Here is a 23,407-nt window from a genome sequence, read left to right as displayed (position 1 = left end):
ATTTTTACTGACAAGGTATTTGTAATAATTCACATATTCTTACTGACTAAAAAGTTTTAAATAACTCAGCTCCAAGGCATATAGGTTAGGTTAAAATAGATACAATTATTTAAAAATATTTTCATTATATTCCTGTATTATATAATGTTATATTCTTATTCTCATCTTTGTTGCCTATCTTTTATTCTGAATTAATAAGAGAAAAAAATTAGGTCTTGTTTAATGTGTGATTTGAAAACTTATGTGGAGTGAGTTTCCTAGTGCCCTGTCTGGTTTTTGTCCTTCTCCGGTGGCCTTTAGAATTTCTGCTTGCTACAACTTGAACTTGTGTTTTGTTTTGTTTTGGAGTAACTTGTTTCTCAAGTATTTGTGCATACTTCATCATCCCTCTAGGTTAGATAACACTAAGACCAAAACAAGCATTTTCCAAGAAGACCTCTCACACCTGTTAAGGAAGGTTTTTCTAACATAATAGGCTAGGGACTTCCCAGGCAGTCCAGTGATTAAGACTAAATTACACAGGGTCTCTGAGTCTTAAGATAAAAGTGCAAATGAGGTTTAGGATTAGAATGACCATTCAAACATTTCCAGGAAGAGCTCCACAGAAGAGCACGAAAGTCCCTCCTTTTCCTTGGTAAACTACTGTAAAAATTAAAATATGCAGAGACCGGCATCCAAAGCCCCAGGCCCCAGAGAGCCTATTAGACCATTGCCTGCACCAGAAACTCACTGAAACAACTGTCCTGGAATAAGCTAGAATAAATAAGCATGTTTCCAGTGGTTAAGAGCTAGGTTCTCAGTGGCCTGAGATGTTTATTTCAAAGCAGCTTCTGTCATTTCCAAAAAAGCCAAGTTACATTTATTAGAGTCTAAAAATTACATAAATCTGGCCCCAATATATGGGACACTGTAGCCTGAGAGAGTGCTTATTCTGTCTGAGCTTAACCCTGACCGTGGATCGGTGCGTGGAGAGTGGGTGACACGTGTCACTCGAGTGGCCGTCAGAAGTGGCATGGAGGTGTCTGACAGGATGTGAGGCTGGCTGCTTCATCCAGGGAATATCAAGAAAGAGGCAGGCAGAACAGACAACTGGCATAGGCAGAGGAGATGTGCAGGAGTGCTGGTGCCCTGAGGGCGGGGTAGTCCAAGGGGCAGGGTCCCAGGAGACTGGCAGGTGTGGAGTTGGCAGCTGCACTTCCCCTGGTTCCCTGTGCCTGGTTCCGAGGTAGGAGAGGTAGGAGAGTAAAGCTCCTTGACCTGAGATTGCGCCTCAGCTGGTCTGACTTGGTCACGAGGGAACTGCCAGCAGAGCTGCCCAGGCGGTTCTCTCACTGTGGGAGGCTCCCCGGGTGGTGAGCAGAGGCCGGGATCTGTTGTGGAAGTAGCTGATATTAAACAGACGTATTGTATTGAATACCTCAGTATTGGTTGAAATGTGTCATTCTGAAGGTTTTTCTGGGAACGTGTGCTGGTTCTGGATTCTGGGCTGGGGGAGGGGCAGGTGAAGCAGGCCGGTTGTTCAGGGAGTGAAGGTAACTCCAGAGGAGCTCAGCTTCGGGGCCTGGCCCAGCTGCAGAAGCTGAACTTCGGGCGACTCGCTGTCTGCCTGAGAGTGGGGAGAGATCGGTGTGTGCAGCCAGTGAGAGCACCGGCTGTGACCATAAGAGGTGACCCTGGGGGGAAGGGTGTGGACCGAGGCAAGGACAAACGCGGGACCAGACTTGGAATGGGTTAAAGCCTTGCCTTTGCTGGCGCCTTCCGAAGTCAGCCAGCGAGAGCCCTGGGGGCCGGCCCTGGGTTCTCCTCTTGCGGTGACGGTGGGAGGGAGAAGGCGGGGCGTGGCCGGCTCACCTCCCCGGCGGGCTCTCCTCCAATCGCCGGGCAGAGAGCGCCTGCCCAGCACACCCCCTCCTGACTCTGCCGCAGGACGCTGGGCCCTCTGCTGGCTTGCTCACTAGAGCTCGGCTCCCCTCCTGCCATCTTCCGTTGCAAAGCATTTCTGGGAGCTGCATGTGGGTGACGCAGCAGCATTGTTCGCAGTCACAGGAAGCCGCGGCTGAGCTGAAGGGCTCGAGAAGGAGCTTAGAGCACTGCACGCCGCTCCCTCTGGGTAACCTGAAGGGGTTAGCCCGACTGTCCTGCCTTAGCTGCTCTGGGAGATTTCAGAATTTTCAAGTAAATTGGGATTTTTCCTAGAGGCAGAAAACCTAAGTCCTTCAGCACAACTTCCAATACAGAAAGCAAAACAAAGACGCTGGGGAAACTTCAACCAAGAGCCTCGGCAGCTCCAGAGCGACGAGAAACGCAAGGTCAGGCAGGCGGGCGGCAAACCCTTTCTGGTTCGGGGTGTATGTAACTGTAGGGACTTTGTCTTGGTGAAGAGGCAGAAGAACTGCCTGCCGAGCGAGTCCGGGACAATGCTTAGGTGTTGGTTGTGCCGTCACTGCACTTGTTCCCCTTCTGGTGGGATGTGCTTTCAAATTGGGTCGTTTGGCTTTTGGGAATCTTTTCCCCTTCTCTACTCAGGCGCCCGTGGTTCTCTTCCCCTTCCTGGGCTGTGTCGGGTGTGGGCTTGTGCTTGAACATTCTCTCGAATGCCAGGAGCCTAGATAGGCGTCAGCCTTTCCGCACTCCACCCCCGCTCCCTGTCCCAAACCCCCTCTGGTGAAGGGTGGTGGCTTCTTTATATGGTTTCTTGAAGGGCCTCAGCTGGAGTCTGCCTTTTTTGATGAAGGCAGGACGTGCTTGGTCGTGCTTGGTCGTATGGCCCCGGTGAAATAAGGCTTGGAAGGAAATCTGCATTTCCCTCCACACCCACACAGACCCTAGTAACTGAGTCGTGTATGTGTGAACAGCTGCCCCCCTCCACCCGCCCTGCACCCCAACACAGACACAGTTTCTCCACCTACCCTTCCCTGTCCCCCACAGAAGTCTTGCAGGTGGACTGCTTTTGGTGAATAGTTAGGTTCCTTTTCTACTCTTAAACAATTGCGGATCTTTCTGTGTAGTCTGTTTTGCTGAAAGTGGAAAGTCCCTGTTTGTGGACAGCTCAGTGCTCGCAGGCAGAGGAAATGGGCAGAGTCCTACTCCTCGGCAGTGCGAAGTGGGGGAGGGGAGCCGTGCACTCCCTAGCACACATTTTGAATGGACCTGAATTTTTCACCCTGGGGAGATTAGGAGCCCGTACCAGAGCCTAGTCCCACGTGGCACTGCACCCCGCCTCTTCACCCCCACGCAGTGTGGTGCTAAGAGGAGGCTCCAGAATAGGGTGCCATAGCAACTCGAAGTAAATAAAACGTCTGCAAATGAAATCAGTTTGGGGGAGTGTGAGAGGCATCTGGAGATTTGGCAAAGGGGATCATCGTGGCGGAGCTTCATGGGTATGAGTTAAAGGGTCTTTCTGAGTCCCAACTCTGGATTTGGAGCATGATCCTTAGGTTAAGGATGAAAAAACTTGGTAGAGAAATGCCTCATGCTTCAAAAAGCCCTGGTCTCTAGGCACAGACCCCACGGGGTTAGGAGAATTATTATTAAAAATGGCCCAGGCATGCTGGCCTGTCCAGGATCAAAGTTTACTTTTCCCTGAAACAGTTAATATCCTGTATACACCTAAAGCAACGAGAAAGAAATTGTGTAACTTGTCTTCTGGATTTGTGTTTTTTTGCAGTTGCCATTGCTTTAGGGCTCATGAGGTCAGATGAGGAGGGATTTCGTTCTGCTAGAAGGTTTGGGACTCAGAAATTTCTGTCTAAAACGTAAAAGATTTGTTTCAAAATAACACTCAACTAGTGTGACTCACTTGAGTGGCAGTTTCTTACTGTAGAATTGTACCTGAAGTCATTCAAACTAGATTGGCTAAAGTCATGGGAACTATTGCCCCTAAGGTAGTTCCTGCTCCCCTTTATGGGAATAAAGGCAAATAACTCTGTGTGTGTGTGTGTGTGTGTGTGTGTGTCTGTCTGTGTGTGTGTGTCTGTGTGTGTGTGTGAGAGAGAGAGAGAGAGAGAGATTTGAGATTGAGATTTCTGTAATCAGCCTTAGAAGAACACAGCCCGGGGTTGAATCAAGACATTAAGACCCTGCTGTTCATATTATTAATTCAGTATTAGCCAATCCTTTTTTTTTTGCCACTTCACCAATAACATCTGCAAAATGAAGGCAATATTTAAATACATGATAATACTCGTTAACTGGTGTAGAAGAGTAATGGGGTGAGGTAAAGTTTTACTGTCATATATAGAACTGTGTGACAACACTTGTCACAGTGGTAGCATAAGTGGTTACAGTAAGTACACAAGTATGGGGTTGGAAGCAAAGGTAAATTTGAAGTCTTGATAGTACTGCACTCGTTTGAGTTCTTTTCCATCTTCGATTAGTTTTGCAGTGAGTCTCTCTCTATATGAAGGGAAAATATAGACAGTTGCCAGCCTGCCCTTCACCTTGGTGCTTAGGGGGACTGAGGCTAAGTTTGGATGCTGTTAGGAGTGGTTGGCTCTTTGTTCACTATGTCCTTTTTTCCCCTCTTCTCTCCTGTCTTACCCTTAGATTTTGCTGGAGGAGCTTGCCAACAGTGATCCCAAGTTAGCGCTCACTGGAGTCCCTATTGTACAGTGGCCGAAAAGGGATAAGGTAAGAAATTATTCTTCAGGCTGCTGAAACATTTTGCTGGCTTACCATTACTGTTCCTGGAAGAAAAAGAACAACTAGAGGCAGACAGCTTTGGTTGCATTAGTGTGAACTGACAGAAAATCATTACTCAGTTCTGTTTTGCCTCTTAAGTCAGGATAATTGGCTATCTTTGGAGGTGACTCTCTTAACAGAACTGTCAAACTAGGAGACCTGCCTCCAGGTTCAGATGCCAAGAATGGATCATTTCCTATCCTCCTGGCCCAGTGACTCAATTATTTTCATACATCTGATGTAAAACTAGTTAAAATAATTGCATATACATTTAAAAGGCTAGATGTCTACATTGGAGTGAGACCACACTCTCAAGTTTCCCCTTAATTTGGACTTTTCAGTATTGAATTGAAAAGAGAGGAAAGCAGTTACCCATTAGTAAATTGTCAGTTATGAATTTTCATGCCTCTTCAGTCAGGTCCTGTATAGTTTTTTCCCATATTGTCCTTTGTCAAGGTCAGTGATAGCATTCTGATCCTGGTCGTGAGCCTGGCAAATAAATTAGGCCCTTCTTTGGTTCCCTAGCTAAAACTTGCAGAGCCATCACATTCCAGGAACGTTTAGGCAGAATATAAAGGTGTGTATCTAAAAGATGTCTTTGAAGAACCACTTCCTCCTTCCTAAGTAGTGTCATCCCACTTGGCTCATGCATGGCCACATGGGACTGCCTCAGAACAGCATTTCTGGCCCTGGCTGTTGAGTGTTCTGTGTCAGAAAAGTACTTAAGGCACAGTGGGAAATTAAAGAAGTGGAAGACATAGTCCTTGTTCTTGAAAAGATAACCAGCAGGGTAGAATACAAGTGCTAAAATTATAAACATATACCTTAGAGATTTATTCCGCCCTTACCTATTATTGGAGTGTCTCCTGTGTACCAGGTTGTAGGCTTGGATTTGGAATAATAAAGAACAAGACTGGTCTCACCCTCAAGTAGTTTACTGTCTTCTTCAGGAATGTATTCTGAGTAGTAATATTCAGGATAAGGAAATATTAGAGTGCCCCTGGAATGACTTTGGTACATAGAAAGCGTCAGGGAAGGGTAGCTCAGCAGAGTGAGAGGGATGGGGCTGAAGTAGTCTGAAGGGATTGGCAAACTTTTTCCATAAAGATAATGTGTAGGTAATAAATATAATAAAGATAATTTTTTTAGGTTTTGCAGGCCATACAGTCTGTTGCAGCTTCTCAGTTCTGCCACTGCGCTTGAAAGCACCCATGGACAAAACATAAACAACGGAGCATGGTTTTGTTCCAATAAAATTTTATTTACAAAAACAGGCAGTGGACGGTTTGCCCTCTGGCCATAGTTTGCCAAGCCGTGTAGTGATCTACCCCCTCCAGTCCTTAAAACTACCTGATATGTTTGACCTCACTGCTTTCTCTTTCTAGCTTAAATTCCCAACCCGGCCAAAGGTGCGGGTTCCTACCATCCCCATCACAAAGCCTCACACTATGAAACCAGCTCCACGGTTAACACCTGTGAGGCCAGCTGCTGCCTCCCCCATAGTGTCAGGAGCCAGGCGGAGACGAGTGCGATGTCGAAAATGCAAAGCCTGTGTGCAAGGAGAGTGTGGTGTCTGCCACTACTGCAGGGACATGAAGAAGTTTGGGGGCCCTGGTCGCATGAAGCAGTCCTGTGTTCTCCGGCAGTGCTTGGCAGTGAGTGATCTGCTGGGTAAAGAATATGGGGGAGGGGGGGGTGGTACCAGGGGACCGAAATACACACAGTGTAGACTTCAGAGTTGGGAAGACAAGGTTTTGCTCTCTTTATGGCTTTCTTCATTTTGTCCCTTTTTTCTCTGGGTTTAGAAATAAGGTATCTAATATTTAAAATAATCGAATTTAATCTTTCAGCCTTAGCCAATTTTCAACTGAGGGACCAGCATTTGAAGGGCAAATCACTGCTGTCTGTCCCCTCTTTAAGTGGATTAGAAAGGAAGGACCTGAGAGGCCAAGGACAGGCCAACTGAAAATAAACTGATCTCTTTTGGTCTCTTGTCCTCAGCTAGTTGACTCTCCCCATTTTCTTCCTTAGCCATTTTTCCTGCCAAAACCTCTCTTCTCACCACCCGGTCTCTGTGCTAAGTGTTTACTAGAGAATTACAGGAACCAAATCGTCCATCTTTGGTTAAAGGGAAGCTGAAATGATAAGGATCTAAGCCTGCTCTTTTCTTGGTTTCTGTCTTTGTCCTCTTGTAGCCCAGACTGCCTCACTCAGTCACGTGTTCCCTCTGTGGAGAGGTGGATCAAAATGAGGAGACACAGGACTTTGAGAAGAAACTCATGGAATGCTGTGTCTGCAACGAGATTGTTCATCCTGGCTGCCTCCAGGTGAGGAGAGGCCTAAGGGGCCCATGAGGTCTCCGCTTATAGAATGTCTAAAGATACTGAGTGGAGCAGAGGAAAGTGGAACATCTGTCATGAGAGGCTGGCAGCATCCCTACTGTGGGCCATCAGCTGTGGGTCATGTAGTGGTCTAACATCTGCTCTTGATTCAGTGTCTGTATTCAATGTCAGGCACTGTGCTAGACCCTGAGGATAAACCGGTACACAAAATAGTCCTGGTTCCTACCCTCATGGAGCTTACAGTCTGGCCTCTGGTGGGTATGTTTGGAGTCCCCAGGCCATCGTGGCATAGCCTAGTATGTTTTGGAATGCCTCATGCCTTTAAGTGCCTCTGTTACATGCTTCATTTTATCTCTGGATATTAGTTCCTGAAAGATGGTGAGAGTAATACTGTCAGCTAATATTTAATGTGTGTTCAGTCTGTATCAGGCTCGGTGCACACCCGGAGAGCTTTAAAAAAAAAAAAAATAGTAATAGGAATTCCCTGGTGGTCCAGTGGTCAAGACTCCGTACTTTCACTGCCGAGGGTCTGGGTTCAATCCCTGGTCAGGGAACTAACTAAGATCCCGCAAGCTGCACAGCACAGCCAAAAAAAAGTAGTTAGAAGGTTCAAAAAAAAGAAGGTTCAGACCTCAACCTCAGAGGTTGAGTCAACTCATCTGTCATGGACTCTGGGCCCAGGCGTGTTCAAAAGCTCCCCGAGTGATTCTAATGTGCAGCCGGAGTGAAGTAGCACTCTTTTACATATACTCCCTTGTCTAATCTTTAAGACAACCCTGTGAAGTTGGGTCTGACCTGTTTCTTCTTTAAGTTTTCTTTAAATCTAAAGTGCATTGGTGCTGGTACTTTCTTGGTCTTCCTGAAGGTGTCAACTATGTCATGACTGCCACCTGGCTGACAGTGATTATAAGACACTGTTAATTGTGAGAAGCAGCCCAGTTTCAGAAGATTCAAACGTGAAAATATGCATCTTAGAGTTGATAAAATAAGGTATTATCTTCATGATGATGACAATGGTTAATACAAAGTGTTTACTACATGCCAGGCATTTTTCTAAACATTTTACATAGTACATAATTCATTTAATCCTTACCACTACCCTGTAAAATGGGTATTGTTATTTATCCTCACTTAACAGTTGAGTCACAGAGACCCCAAACCATAACTAAGTCTTAACCATTATGCCCCACTGTCAAGATCACACTGGCACTGTTTCTGTGTGTCCAGTTCGTTTTACAAAGTGGCATGAGACCCTCAGGAGAATGTATGTGTCAGGGGAAGAGACCCCAGATTGACCCAGACTCTTGGGAATCTTCTCTTGGAGTCTAAACTTGATCAGGTAACCAAGACTGAGGATGGCCAGTTTCCCACTGTCTGGGAGTGAGGCCAGATGGTTCTCTATCTTTCTCCCCTGTGGATCAGTGTGTTTAAGAGTGGGTAACTCTTCCCAACCATGTGGCTGTGTTATTGTTTGATAAAGGAAACTTAAGAGACAGGTTGGGTTTTGTCTGTTTTTTAAATGAGACAGATTTTTAACATCATTATCTGCCTACAGATGGATGGAGAGGGTTTGCTTAACGAGGAATTGCCAAATTGCTGGGAGTGTCCAAAGTGCTACCAGGAGGACAGCTCGGAGAAAACCCAGGTAAGGGAACTTTCTCTAATCTTGCACTGTGAGAAGGAAGGAGGCATCAAGCTCAGGATAACGTTTGCCTTTGCATCTTTATTTGCAAGATTATTTTTTATTCTGTTTTGTTTGCTATCTTTTTTTTTCCTTTGGTTAATTATATTTCTTTTGAGTTTTAAATTTTGTGGGTTTTTTTATTATTGAATATTGTTGGGGGTCTTGGGGGTCTGCAAATTCCTGAGGTTCTTTTACACTTCGGGGCCCTTGAAAAAGAGGAGCCACAGCTAGGCTGTTTGAGGAGGGAAATGAGGTGAGCTTGGGCTGCTCATGAGGAATGAAACTTGAGGGGAGGCAGTGACCCGAGTCAGCTGGTAAATACGGTGGTATACTGGAGTTTCCAGTTAGGCAGGTTTACATTTTTGTCATCTTCACCTTTGTGGCAGAAAGCCCTGCCCTCGTGCCCAATTGTGTCCTACAGAGGCCGTCCCTCCTCTGGAGGGGATCAGTGCCATGACCTTGGCCCCAGGCTACTACTGTTGCTGGTCCAGTGGTCACCAGTAATGTCAAAGGACCAAAAAGACGCTGGTTACTCCAGCCAGGAAGGCAAGACCTGTTAAGGGCATATACAGAGGAGGCCGTTGGCTTCGTGTCAGTCATCCATGCCCTGGTGGATGATTCCAGGTACCCTGCGCAGGAGTAGGGACATGTTTCCTTGTTTTCTTTCTCTTTCTTCCCACTTAGGCACTGAGGTCATTGAATTTTCAGTCTACATATCTTTGAGGGCAAAGATTTCTGGAGTTGACTAGTGCTAAAGTTCTCCTTATTCCAAGTTCTTATACTAGCAGCAAGTTCTTTTAGTAATGGCTTTTACATGTGTCTTCATTGGTGGTGGTGCTGGTGGTGGTGGTGGTGGTGCTGGTGGTGGTGGGCGCTTGCTATAGCAGATGGATTGGCAGATACTTTGTTTAGTATTACCTTCTAATGCATTGTAAAAGCCAGCACCCAAAAGTTGGTCATTCTCTTCCAACCATAGTGATCTAAGAATATAAGGAGAAAAGGGAACAGAATTGTTGCATAGGGACACAAAATGTCTCCTTAAAGGAAATCTGAACTACTGCTGTGATACCTAGTGGAGCACATTGGTTAGGCTTCATTGCAGCATAGCCAAGGTGGGCTCCAGGAAGGGACAAGTGACTGGTGAGCACAAGTGGCAGAGGGTGAGGTTGTGCTTTTTTTGTGAGATGTTGGCTTCACCAAACTTGAATTCCTCATTTTCATCCTGAGGAGATTCCTCTGGGAGCAGTGCAGTTTCTCATTCTCAGCATAATCTCTCACCTGTGGTTGATCTCCCGGGACAGCGTGGGGCACTGAGTGGAAGAAGCAGCCTGGTAGGGTCGAGCTTAGACCCTGGTAGAGCTAAAAGTCAGTAGTGTTTACTGCTATCACAATCAGCATCCCAGTTCAGATATATATGTAGGCTGCTTTTCTTCCAACAGCAGCATCTCTTGGGTGTTTAAAATGGTCAGATGGCATAGGGGTAGAGTTGTGGCCTCTTTAAAGGATTCCTTTACCCAGGGCATTATAACCAAAAAATTGGGACAAGAGCTGAATGGGGCAGGCTATGGAATCATGCAGCCCAAATTTGGATCCCACTCCTCTGTACTTGGACACAGACCTTTCTGTCACAGGTAGATTTCCCAAGTGACCTATTTCGAGGGTTTTGCTCTGTAATCAGCTTTCTCCAGCACAGACGTGAGCTCAGTTGCTGATCCTGGCAGAGTCTAGATTGCAGACGGAGGAGATGACCACCCTGCAGCAGGTAGAGATCCCTTTCCCCGTAGAAAAGCAGTGGCCTGCCTTCTCGCTAGTCCTCTGAGAGCAACAGTGAGGTTGACCCTGTAAGTGTAGAGGGTTTTGAAGAAATGAGGCACTGATGTGGCGTTTGGGGGCCTGTTTTGCAGAAGCGGAAAATGGAAGAGAGCGACGAAGAAGCCGTGCAAGCCAAAGTCCTGCGGCCCCTGCGGAGCTGCGACGAGCCCCTCACGCCCCCACCTCACTCGCCCACCTCCATGCTGCAGCTCATCCACGACCCGGCCTCCCCCCGGGGCGTGGTGACTCGTTCATCCCCTGGGGCCGGCCCCAGCGACCACCACAGTGCCAGCCGCGATGAGCGCTTCAAACGGCGGCAGTTGCTGCGGCTGCAGGCCACAGAGCGCACCATGGTACGGGAAAAGGAGAACAATCCCAGCGGCAAAAAGGAGCTGTCTGAAGTTGAGAAAGCCAAGATCCGGGGATCGTACCTCACTGTCACGCTACAGAGGCCCACCAAAGAGCTCCACGGGACATCCATTGTGCCCAAGCTGCAGGCCATCACGGCCTCCTCTGCCAACCTTCGCCATTCCCCCCGTGTGCTAGTGCAGCACTGCCCAGCCCGAACCCCCCAGCGTGGGGATGAGGAGGGGCTGGGGGGAGAGGAGGAGGAAGAGGAGGAGGAGGAGGAGGAAGATGACAGTGCAGAGGAGGGGGGTGCAGCCAGGCTGAATGGCCGGGGCAGTTGGGCTCAGGATGGAGACGAAAGCTGGATGCAGCGGGAGGTCTGGATGTCTGTCTTCCGCTACCTCAGCCGCAGAGAACTTTGTGAATGTATGCGAGTGTGCAAGACGTGGTATAAATGGTGAGCAGGGATACAGGGATCAGGAATAGGGGTACGGGAGTAGGTGGCAGGTTTCCATATGAGAACAGCATGTGTCTTGGCATCTGGAGGCTTGTCGGGTCCTAAAGGATTAAATCAACCCAGTCTGTTCCCCAGACGGTGGGTCCTGTTAAATATGTGGCCAGTTGTGCCTGCAGGTGTCATTGGGGAAATCTGGCCCTTTGCATCCTCTCCCTGCTACTTTCCCATCTCTCTTTACTGGACTTAAGGATGGATTTGTACATTTGGGCCTGGGGGATGGATTTGTAGCTTGTGCTAAAACTTCAGAGTCATAATCCCCCTACCCCCCAGTCAACTGAACTTGTTATACATTTGTTGAGAGCCTGTGATATGCCAGTCACTCTCCTGGTGCTGGTGACACAGATGACTGCTGTTAAGCCCCTGCCTCAGTTATGTCTCCATCTAACGAGAGAGGTATACATGCTTTTAAAACACTTTGAAGGTGCTCACAGGCTCACAATTTGCCATAGTTTTAATTCTCATCCTCTAAACCTGGATCGGAATTCCTTTCTCCAGCAAGCAGTTCAGTGTTGAAGCTTCCTGAGACTTAGTTGTCCTTCTTAGTGAGACCTGCCATTTCTTCTCAAGTTAAACGTTAAGACAAGGGAGGGGGGGGATCCCTAGAGGTGATAAAGATTTCCACTGGGCATTGTTTTCCTTTAAGCTCCTGGACCCTAGGACATATCCTTTATATCTGGGTCAAATCCCGTTACAGTAGTTTTCAAAGTGTGATGCCTGGACCAGTGACATCACCTGGGACCTTGTTAGAAGTGCAGGTTTTCAGGGCCTATCTCAGACCTACTGAATCAGAACCTCGGGGGCGGGGCCAGGCAATCTGTTTTTAATAAATTCTCCACCAGGGGATTCTGATACACATTAAAGTTTGAGATCCCCTGCTCTATTGTAAGCAGCCTGTTTCTGCCATAGAAGTTTCATGTGCCATTGGTGAAGTTTTTTCAGTCTGTAAATAAAGACTCCATTCTTTGCAAACTTGAGTTTATTTCCCAAATCTGAATTAATATGTGATCTACCCAAATTCTCCTAATATTTCTCTTCGTAGGGCTAGTGGGCCTGCCTGGCTCTGTCCCTCAGTTTCCAGGCCAAGCCACATAAGACTCGCATTATGTGCCGTCTCCTCTTCCCCTGCCAGCCAGACTCTGAGCCAGGCTGGGGAGCAGGAACTATAAAATATTAAACAGAAGCCTGCATGTTGCAGTGCTATTTGTGGCCTATGGACTTGTAGATTACAGTGGAAGGGCAGGCCTCTCCCTTTCAGTTCTGGTCTGGACTGGCTAGAAAATGTAAAGATAGCACTGAAACCCAAGGGTGGTAGAGGACTCTCCAGGCCTGATTTTAATAAAGAGCCTCTTTCGACCTGATACAGTAATGGCTCTTTGTGGAGCTCAAGGCAAAATGAACTGTGGATGTGCCATGTAGCGCCCTGTGTCTCAGGCAGCTGGGAGACACTGTGATGAGGGAGAGAGTAGAGGGAAGCCTAGTAGCTTCCAGCAGTAAGAAGTCAAAAAACTTGTTGCTGTTCCCTTATATATACTTTGATGGGAGCCATACCATTTTAATGCAAATGAGGGGTTATAGTATATTGTTTCACTGTGTGTCCCTAACAATTGTGCTGTGTTCTTAGCCCATCCAGAGTAAATCAGGGTGAACTGGTCAAGTAATCCCTATTCTCTGAGGCAAAAAAATGACAGGGCATGATCCTTGTATGCATGTAGAAGAATCTAGAGAAGGTGAATCCTCCAGGTGCTCTGCTTTTCCCAGAAGCCTCCAGCAGCCTGTGATGAAGTTCCTCTGACAAGGGACATCAGGTATTGACAACTAGTTCTCTTTCCTTCTGTCACAGGTGCTGCGACAAGAGACTTTGGACAAAAATTGACTTGAGTAGGTGTAAGGCTATTGTACCCCAGGCTCTCAGTGGCATCATCAAGAGGCAGCCAGTTAGCCTCGACCTCAGTTGGACCAACATCTCCAAAAAACAACTGACATGGCTCGTCAATAGGCTGCCAGGTGAGCAGCCCTGTGCTGTCCTTCCAAGGGCAGGCAGGGAAAGCTGCGTTGTTGGCAGCGCTTCTTAGAATTGCTTTAGGGCAATTTAGGGCAGCAGTCTGTGCCATTGTTGCCTCTCTGCTTAGCAAGACACTTAGCCTGGGCCATCTTAACTGCCAGTCCCCACGGTGCCACTCTGGACTGGCAGGCCAATCACTGCAGTAGACAATGAAGAGAACGGGATCAGGTGCTGCTGCCAGCCCTGCAGGTCTGCTCAGCATAGCCACTGAAGAGGAAATTTGAGTAAGATGTTGCCTTGATCAGCCCCTTGTAAGGCCTTGTTCCCTTAAGCATTTTGAGGTCTTGGATAAAGAGGAAGTCACTCACACTTACATGACTCTGGTAGGAACTAAGCAGTCCATTTTACCACCAGAGTTAGATGTAATTTAGGAAAGCATAGGAGTCTTTGAGCTGGATTACTAGAGTAAGATTAGGACATGGTCCCTCTCTCCATTAGACTGGGCATCTATTTACCTTGGTCTGATCAGCTGGTAGTTGAGGCTTTGGATGGGCTGGTAGAGTGTATTATTGCGTGTCTGTTTCCTTCCATTGCAGGACTGAAAGACCTCCTCCTGGCAGGCTGCTCCTGGTCTGCAGTCTCTGCCCTCAGCACCTCCAGCTGCCCCCTTCTCAGGACCCTTGATCTTCGGTGGGCAGTAGGAATCAAGGACCCTCAAATTCGGGACTTGCTGACTCCACCGGCTGATAAACCAGGTATGCTCTGGGCCTGATTTCTCTGTGCTCCTCTTGGGGTAGCTTTGTCTTTCAGCTGAACTTCATTCCCAGAAGCTAAGGTTCTGATGCTGTTGAAGAGTAGAAAAATGCAAATTGAAAACAGAGTGATGGACTGCGTACAAGTACAGGTTACCTGTTTATAGATAACTACCAACAAAGAAAGGAGTAAGTCCATTTTGTGGGTTAGTGGAGCTTGGGGCTTAGAGAGTATAAGCCCGAGGAAGCTCAGGAAGGCTTCATGGTTGAGGTGGAACATTGAAAGCTGTTTCCATGATAGTCTAGAAAAGTGCGGGAGTGTGGGAAGGAGAGGAGCATTCCACACATACCCCTTTGCTGTGTAAGTGAGGCACAGTCCAGCAGCTGGGAAGAAAGAAAACGTGTCTGGTTTCCTAGAAACGGCCCCCACGCACTGCTCACTCCCTGAAGGGAAGCGTGTGGGCAGTTCTGCTTATTAACCCCTGCAGGGGGGCCTGGCCAGCAAGTAGCTGAAGCTGCCTGCAGCTTTGGAGCTGGACTAGAGTTGAGAATTTTGATCTAGGCCCTTCTCTTGCCTGTGCAGGTCAGGACAATCGCAGCAAGCTCCGGAACATGACTGACTTCCGGCTGGCGGGCCTTGACATCACAGATGCCACGCTTCGCCTCATCATTCGCCACATGCCCCTCCTGTCTCGACTCGACCTCAGTCACTGCAGCCACCTGACAGATCAGTCCTCCAATCTACTCACCGCTGTTGGGTCTTCCACTCGTTACTCCCTCACAGAGCTCAACATGGCAGGTATGGCGCTGTGATGTTTTGTGACAAACTGCCCCCTGCCTCCCAGAAGCCCAGCCCTCCTTGGAGCTTGACCGGTGGAACAGAAAGAACATGGTCTGTTGACTAAACCATGTTAATTTGTTTCCTGACATCTGGACAAGGACATGGAACTCTGTCCCTTTTGTAACTGATGGGAACTAAGGCCTCGAGCAGTTGTCAGGTGCCTACGAGCACGGCCACCACCCAGCTGCAGTTTGGTGAGCCTTGCAGTGCAGGGAGTGTGGTGGCAGGGGGCCTTCAGAGGCTGCCGTGCTGATGGCACTTCTGGTCTCTGAGCCAGGTAGTTATGGGAAAAAGGGGGCTTTTGTTTAGCATTTTGAGGGCAAGCTGGGAAATTGAGGCTCCTGTGGCTGTGTGTACATAGCATTGTCCTTGTGGTCACTTTCCCCACAGGTTGCAATAAATTGACAGACCAGACCCTGATCTACCTACGACGCATCGCCAATGTCACCTTGATCGACCTTCGAGGATGCAAGCAGATCACCCGAAAAGCCTGCGAGCACTTCATCTCAGACTTGTCCATCAACAGTCTCTACTGCCTGTCTGACGAGAAGCTGATACAGAAGATCAGCTAAGACACACCCAGCCCAGACTGAACAGGAAACCGATCTTCCCCTGACTCCCCAGCCAGGAGAGCCTCTCTCCCCGACCCTGCACGGGCTCTGAGGCCAGCGTCACACTCCCTCTCTGCTCTCCTGTCCCTTGAGCCCTTCCCTTACAGCCGGGACAGAGAGGGTGGTGGACACCGGGCTTACCTGCCTGCTTCTCTCCCTCCTAAGGAGAAGGGGGTAGCAAATTGATCTGAGGGGAAAGCACAGGCTGTGTGCTGTCACAGTGCCTGCTCGCTTGCTCACCCACTCGCTCACTCGCCTGCCAGGAGGCTGGGCTCTCAGTTTGGGGTGTCTGTGCAACCGTCATCTGCACTGGGCCCTGGGGTCCTCTTCCCCATCCATGGTCCCCAGCAGTGCCTGGTTCTGAGCAAACTCCCAGGGAAGAAAGTGGCCCTGTCTCCGTGGCCAGGTTCTCCTTATGGTGTCCAGTGCGTGTCTCTCCTCCATCACACTCTCCCGGCTTATGCAGGAGGGGCCAGCAGCCCCAGGAATGCCAGCCCCATGCAGATCACACTGGTGCTGTTGAGGTGTCTGAAACCTCTTGTTGTGTCTGTGCTCTCCCTCCTCTCCTCTCCTTTAGCTTGATCCTGTCCGATGCTCGTGGTAGTTCACATAATGAGGTTCCCCCAGCCCAGACTTGCCTGCTAGTTTCTGTGAAGTCCTTGTTGCACTTATTGGGGTTGAGGCTCTTCAGAGGAGCTGGAACTGTCTACCCCAGGGACACCCCCATTTTATTGCTTCCCAGGCAGATTCTGGGACAGGCACCATCTCCCCATTCCCCTCCTTTTTCGGCCTGCCCTGCCCTTTTCCACACTTACCTTATTCCCACCTGAATAGGGCTTTCCCAGGATGCGTGTCCTCAGAGGGAGCAGCCTATCTCCCCCAGCTGGGGGGGATCAGAGAACTAGGCCAAGTCCCCACCTGCCTCCCAGCAGGCTCCGGGCCTCAGGTGTCCCGTAGCCACCAGAGCCCAGGCCTGTGTCTAGCCCCAGTGGCTCACTGATCTGGCACCTTTGGAGGGGTGGGAGTTCCTGCTTAGAAGCCAGTCACCTGCCCTCTGCCTGCAGCCATGGAAGGGGGTGTGCATGTGCCTCTGTGTGTGTGGCTGAGTGTAGTAAGCGTGTGTGTGGAGGGAAGGAGGGGAGCGTGGTATCTCCCACTCCACCGCCCTGTGTCGAGCCCCATCAGCTGCCCCCTCTTACTTTGCATTGAACGGCCTGTCCAAAGATCCTCTCTCTAGGGCAGCAGAGAGCTTTTTGCACTTTAAAAAAAAAAAAAAAAATGGAAAGAAAGGTCGGAATTTCTTTTGGGTCAATATTTAAGTGTGTGAGGAGATGCTCAGTAGCAGCAGCCTGTGGCAAGAGCTTATAAATGATAGACGCGGATTTGCACTCTGCTCCCCATCTGTAAGGATAGCGAGATAGCACAACCTTGCCCCACCTTCTTGTCCTCCAGCCCATCCCTTCCTGGCCCCTTTCCTGCAGCCCAGTCTCAGGCTCTCCTCCTCCTGAAGCCCTTTGGGGGAGGGGAAGGAGCCCAGGCACCAGGGGTCTGAAGTGTGAGCCACCCCAAGGAGAGACGCCACATGCACCCTTGCCACTTCCAAAGCAATAGAGGCAGAGGGGCTCCCTCTTTGCCACCTAGCCCAGCTTTGACCCTGGCATTGACTGGCCTCCTAAGAGAAAACTGGGTCTTGGGAGGGGGTGGCATTGTGTCTGTTTCTTCCAATCTGCTGATTCTCTTGGCTGCACCTTAGAAGCAGCAGTCTGCTCCCGTGACCCCCTGCCCCTTCCATTGGTCTCCAGGCCCCAGCCAACTGGGGCTGAAACTTTGAGGAAATGCCAGTGACTTATTCCAGAGTGCCTCAGTTAGGGGAACTTCTCTGTAAAGAACCCTGGGTATTGAGCAAAAACCTTATTAATATTATTGTTAATGACCTATAATTGGAAGCTTCCTGCCTTTTTTTGGTTGCTCCTGTGGAAAATACTGAAAAGATTACTTTGTTTTGTTTTCTTGTCTTTTTATAAAAGGGGAGGTGGAGAGACCCCTTCAGAGCAGGGATTGTGCCGGGAGAGTGCCTCTGACTTTGGGACGTTTCATCTACAGAAATTTCCAAGCTGATGGTTTGTTTTGGGTTTTGGTTTCTATTTTTGTTTTTGGTTTGGAAAAACAAGCATTTTTACCGCGCACGTAAATTGGTCAGCAGAAAAGGGAGCTCAGGAGTGGCAGCCAATGGACCTGTGCCCTTGCTGGGTTTTCCTTTTCTCTGGGACTGTGAGGGGGAAAATGGTTTTTAGAGGTGAGGGTTGGTCCATGTGGAGGAAAGAAATGTCTGTCTTTGGGGACAGAGGAACCTGGGAGTTCCGCCAAATTTCCTGCAATCTGCTCTTAGACACGGCCTTGCCAGGAGAGCTTGCCTTCCTCAGACCGCGGGACCAGACACCCTGCCTCCATCTTTCCGAGCACCGGGGCGAAAGACCACAAGGAAAGGAAGAAAATTTATATATATATATAATATAAAATCACTTGGTGATTAAAAAATAACTGCTCCATAAATAAAATTCCTAAAGTCACTATGTTTAAAGGGTTTGGTTGTGTTTTTGTTTTCGGAGAAATATTGTAAATATATATTTTTTGTTGCTGATTTAGAGTCAATCTCCAATGTTGTGCTAAAAAATTAAATTAAATGTAAGCATTAAGGGGACAAGTCATGCTATCTCAGTTGACACATTGGGGTTATTTTGGGCCAGGGAAGGAGGGAAGCTAGTTGGACTTTTGTTTTCTAAACGTTCTCCACTATTGGTTTTAGAAAGAGCAAGGACATCTTTCCTCTGACATGTGGGAATGGGAGATATTTGTGTAATAAAATTTTTAAAAGACAAAAAAAGAAATAGCCTCCAATGGGAAATATTTTGATTTGGTTGTTTTTTTTTTTTTTAATAAAAAGGTTTTAAAAACAACAACAACAACAACAACAAAACCTTTTCTGCCTTGGTGTGTGTGTGTGCGTCCATGTGAAAGAGGAAGAGTCAGAAGGTCCTGCAGGCTCTCGCCTCCCACTCCCCCCGCCCGCCCCCCACCCCAGGCCCGCAGTTCCTGCTTCATCCCTGAGTTAGCAGCAGAACTGCTATGTGCCTCTACTACTTGTCTTGCCTTCCTTTTTTGAATGTCAAAAAGCAGCACTTGCTTATGGAAACACCAAAACATTTTACTTCATGAAGGGGAACTTTTTAATAGATGTGAAAATTTAAGTATGAGGTTACTGGACCCCCACCCCTTCCTCACAAAGCAGTGCTTGGAGTGGCCCTACAGAGTCCTCAAGGAGAGCTGGGAAGGACCCCTGTGATGCTCTCCTGAGAGCGGGCCTGGGGATTTCTAATCTTGCCATCCTCGACAGCCATTAGCTGAGGCCAACCTCCAACCACTACAGCTGTAGAACAGGCCTCAAGGACAATGCTGTTCGAGGTCACTGCACAAGCTGTGTGTCAGGCAGGCTCCATTCGGCATTTGTCCCACTGCCCTGCTGCTTATTGAGTACAGGCTTCCAGCCTTTAGACGAATGTCTGACGTGCTGCCCTCAGCCCTGACTGCACCATCTCAGGAGAGCTGAAATCCCATCCGGGAGGTCTTGAGGAGGCTCTCATCACTACCCTCAGGGCATCTGGGGATCCCTGCCCATCCTACTCACCAAGCTGTTAAGGACCATCTCCAATTCTGCTGCACATTCTGGAAAAGCACAGGGTCCTGGACGGTGAGCTGGTTCCCAGTCCACTTCCTGAGGTTGGATGTGGATGTGGCCATGTTCCATGTTGCAGGCGAAGGCAGAGTGTCAATTTTGCCACCTAAATATCACAAGAGCCCATCGTCTACCTCTCGATGACCTCACGCCTACCACCCTAGGTGAAGCCAGCATTGTCCAGAACCTTGACCCCAGCAGGAGCCCTGAGGCTTCCCAGCCTCTAGGCCAGCCCCCTGTCCTCCATGTTGGCAGCCAGAACATTTCTCTTAGATTTGACTACTTCTCTATTTAAAACCCATTAGTGTGTCTGTCTCAGGATGAAGTCCAAGCTTCCTCGCTCACCATCTGCCCCTCCTACTCCCCTCCACCCTCACAGCTAACTTCAGTGCCACCATCTCTGGGCCTTTGCTGTTCCCTTTGTTGGTACACCTTCCGTAGTTTACATGTTACTTCCTCTGGGAAGCCATCTCCCACCCTGCTCAAGACTGGAGCATATGCTGCCATAGCACCCTACTGGTTTTTAGGACTCCTTTAAAATCAAGTCTCCCCAGCTAGCTGGGAAGCTCCACCAGGACAGGGATCAGACTGTGTTGCTCACCATGTCATCCCCAGCAGCTGGCGCAGAGCTTGGCACATAATAGATGCCCAAGCAACAGGGTTGAGTGTTCCCAGTAGCTTGGATACCGAGAGGCCTGTGCCTCCCCAGTACAGCCAGTTTGTTGTCATGTTCTCCAAATTCACTACCTCATACATCTTTCCCCTCCTTTCTTGTGTTAATGCTACCAGCTTTTTTTTTTTTTTTTGGCCTGTTTCCAATCTAACCTGTGTTCAGCTATGAATCTTCCTAAAGCACACACAAAAATCTTCAGTCTTCATGTGCAACACTCCAGAGTCATGTGTAAACTCATCCTGCCACTGGCATCCGTAAAATGAGAAGCACCAGGTTGGTGGTAGGTGCTTCTAAGAGGCCTCAAACTGGACACCTCTGTAGTCACCAGGCTTGCTGTGTTCAGGGTGTGTCACCCTCACAACTATGAAAATCTATCCTTCCTTCAAACACCTCTTCCTCCAGAAGCCCTTCCTGTTTCCCCACCAACCAGAAGGGATTAACCTGGACATACTGTACCTTTCACAGGCAACAACATAGTAAAAACAGCTGGCATCTTCTGAGCCTTACTATGTGTTGACCACTGTTTTAAGCACCTACATGAAGTAACTCCGAATCCTCGCAGCAACTCTACTTTTTTTTTTTAAGGATGGTTGATTTACAATGTTGTGTTAGTTTCTGGTGTACAGCAAAGTGATTCAGTTATACATGTATATATACATATTCTTTTTCATATTGTTTTCCATTATGGTTTATTACAAGATATTGAATATAGTTCCCCATACTATACAGTAGGACATGTTGTTTGTTTTATATATAGTAGTTTCTATCTGCTAACCAAGCTCCTAATTTATCCCTCCCCCACCTCCTTTCCCCTTTGGTAACCATAAGTTTGTTTTCTATGTGAGTCTGTTTCTGTTTCATAAATAAGTTCATGTCATATTTGATTAATTAATTAATTAATTAATTAATTAAGGCTGTGCTGCGTGGCTTGTGGGGTCTTAGTTCGCTGACCAGGGATTGAGCCCGGGGCCATGGCAATGAAAGCACCGAGTCTTAACCACTGGACCACCAGGGAAATCCCTTGTGTTATATTTTAGATTCCACATATAAGTGATATCATATAGTATTTGTCTTTCTCTTTCTGACTTAATTCACTTAGTATGATAATCTCTAGGTCCATCCATGTTGCTGCAAGTGGCATTATTTCATTCTTTCTTATGGCTGAGTAGTATTCCATTGCATATGTATGTACCACATCTTCTTTACCCATTCATCTGTCGATGGACATTTAGGTTGCTTCCATGTCTTGGCTACTGTAAATACATAGCAAGTCTATTATTATCTTCATTTTAAAGATGAGAAACTGAGTTATAGACATTTGCCTAAAGTGTCTTTGCTAGTAAAACCTGGAGACTGACTGCAGAGTTGGTCCTATCCGCCCTGCTCCCTAGCCTCTGTGTACAAGCAATAGCATTTCATGCCCATACCCCAGCCAGGGCAGGGGGTGGTGGGCAGGTGTCTTCATTCTATAAAGCCAAGGCTCAGAGAGGTAAAGTGAAGGGTCAGTGGCAGGGCTGGGACATACGTGAATTCTGGGCCTGGGACTCTGGAGCTTGAGCCTTTACCCCAGCTCCCTCGTGCCTGCTGAGCAACCAGGCTGGGTGTTTGTCCACACCCCCTCCCATGGCACTTTTTTTTTTTTTTTAATAATTTATTTTTGGCTGTGTTGGGTCTTCGTTGCTGCGCACGGGCCCTCTCCAGCTGCGGTGAGTAGGGGCTACTCTTTGTTGAGGTGCACGTGCTTCTCATTGCGATGGCTTACTCTTGTTGCGGAGCACGGGCTATAGGCGCACAGGCTTCAGTAATTGTGGCACGTGGGTTCAGTAGTTGTGGCTCACAGGCTCTAGAGCACAGGGTCAGTAGTTGTGGCACACGGGCTTAGTTGCTCCGTGGCATGTGGGATCTTCCTGGACCAGGGCTTGAACCCGTGTCCCCTGCATTGGCAGGCGGATTCTTAACCACTGCGCTACCAGGGAAGCCCTCCCATGGCACTTTGAACTTCTTAAGGGTGGGGCTAGACTTAGCTAGCTCTGCTTCCCCCCTTCATCTGCCCTGGGAGTCGAGCGATAAGGAAATTTACTGAGCATAATGAAAAGTGGATTTATAGGAGAGGGAAGCAGGACCAATTTCATGGGCGAGTGACCCACGCAGTCACACGGGGCCCTGCCCTCAGATGGGCCCCACACTTAGTTTAATGCACTGTTGTCACCATCTTGAAATTTTTGAGCAAGAGGACATGCATTTTATTTGCAGTGGACCCCACAAATGATGTAGCTAGACCTGGGGAGAGGGCCAATACCAGCTCCCCCCACCCTCGCAGGCCACCTCTGTGCTAAGTGCCATTTGGGTGGCCAGCAGCAGAGCAGGCCTGGCACTTGCTGGCTGGGGAGACTCGCCCTACCACCACCTTTCCAGGTGCCAGGCCGGAAAGGAAACCTCAGTGCTGACACCCATGTACGGGCAGGAAACAGTGAGAGCAGACACCCAACGTCGGGGAGGACCTGTTTTGCCCTCAGCCTGGCGCTTCTGTCTCCCCACCCACCCCACCCCAGAGAGCTAAAAGGGGGGCAGGAAGTCCAGCTGCTATGCCCCCAGACTGTGCCATGACAGTGCTAGGATGGCAAGACAGAGGGAGAGAAGCAGAAAGAGACACAGACCCAGAGAGAAACACCCTGAAAGACCCAGAAAAGGAAAGGCAGAGAAAGAGGTAGAGAAAGGAGGAGGGGAGAAGAGAAATGAGAGAAAAGAGACCATAGAGGACGCTGAGAGAGAGGCACAAGTGAGGCCCAAGGTACTCAGGACAGTGGCCACTCAGCAAGCCATCTCCCTCGGCTCAACACTGCACACACATCATCTCCGTTTATCCTCAAAACAATCCAGTGAGGCCAGGAGGGAGGCGCCCCGGGTACAGATGAGAAAGGCAGTGCTCAGATAGGTTCAGTAACTTGCCTAAGGCACCCAGAGAGGCAGCAGGAAGTGGCACTAGCATTTGACTCCAGGTCTTTTCCGCACACATCCTCCCTCCCCCTGACACGGCAAGTACCAGTCGCCACAGTGGGGCCGGTGGGGGCTACGAGACCCTGACTGGGTCACTCACTGGCGGGCTGAGAGGGTCAAGGCACAGACACCCACGGTGGGAACGCAGCACGACCCACCGACAGGCTGAGCCTCGGACGTCGAGGCGCATGCGCGCTGGGAACGGCCCCGGGAGGGGGCCGGGGGCTGGGGCGGGGCCGGATTCAGGGGCGGGGCCGGACTCAGGGGCGGGGCCACGCCGCACGGAAGCTCCAAGGCGGAAATGGAGACTGGGGCCCGGGGCAGCCGTGGGGCTCGTGACTTTACGGAGGGTTCCGAGGAGAGCCGCTGCTCCAGGGAAGTGGGTCAGGCGGAGCCAGCGGTCTGGAAGCCTAGC

At 48.9% G+C, this 23,407-nt stretch overlaps 1 protein-coding gene across 11 annotated transcripts in view; it reads left to right on the top strand.

The window, feature by feature from the left end:
* KDM2A (lysine demethylase 2A) overlaps nucleotides 1–18,230 on the top strand; it is a 105,765-nt gene extending 87,535 nt beyond the window's left edge. For 10 of the 11 annotated variants that reach the window (XM_089914423.1, XM_022591306.3, XM_022591304.3 and 7 more), the window contains 9 exons: nucleotides 4,546–4,629; nucleotides 6,066–6,335; nucleotides 6,876–7,007; nucleotides 8,578–8,667; nucleotides 10,611–11,323; nucleotides 13,224–13,387; nucleotides 13,982–14,140; nucleotides 14,721–14,936; nucleotides 15,369–18,230. In XM_089914423.1, coding sequence (XP_089770549.1) covers nucleotides 4,546–4,629; nucleotides 6,066–6,335; nucleotides 6,876–7,007; nucleotides 8,578–8,667; nucleotides 10,611–11,323; nucleotides 13,224–13,387; nucleotides 13,982–14,140; nucleotides 14,721–14,936; nucleotides 15,369–15,550 — 2,010 coding nt within the window. In that variant the 3' untranslated portion in view covers nucleotides 15,551–18,230. The remainder of the gene's footprint in view (nucleotides 1–4,545; nucleotides 4,630–6,065; nucleotides 6,336–6,875; nucleotides 7,008–8,577; nucleotides 8,668–10,610; nucleotides 11,324–13,223; nucleotides 13,388–13,981; nucleotides 14,141–14,720; nucleotides 14,937–15,368) is intronic. The other variant, XR_016393746.1, reaches the window with a different exon arrangement.
* Nucleotides 18,231–23,407: the final 5,177 nt, after the last annotated feature.

The sequence above is a fragment of the Delphinapterus leucas genome, chromosome 7 (assembly GCF_059928025.1).
Source record: "Delphinapterus leucas isolate spDelLeu-1000000601 "Yukka" chromosome 7, BTC_Dleu_Yukka2, whole genome shotgun sequence".
NCBI lineage: Eukaryota > Metazoa > Chordata > Mammalia > Artiodactyla > Monodontidae > Delphinapterus > Delphinapterus leucas.
Note: the sequence above shows the minus strand (reverse complement) of the source record. Positions and strands in the feature narration are given on the sequence as shown.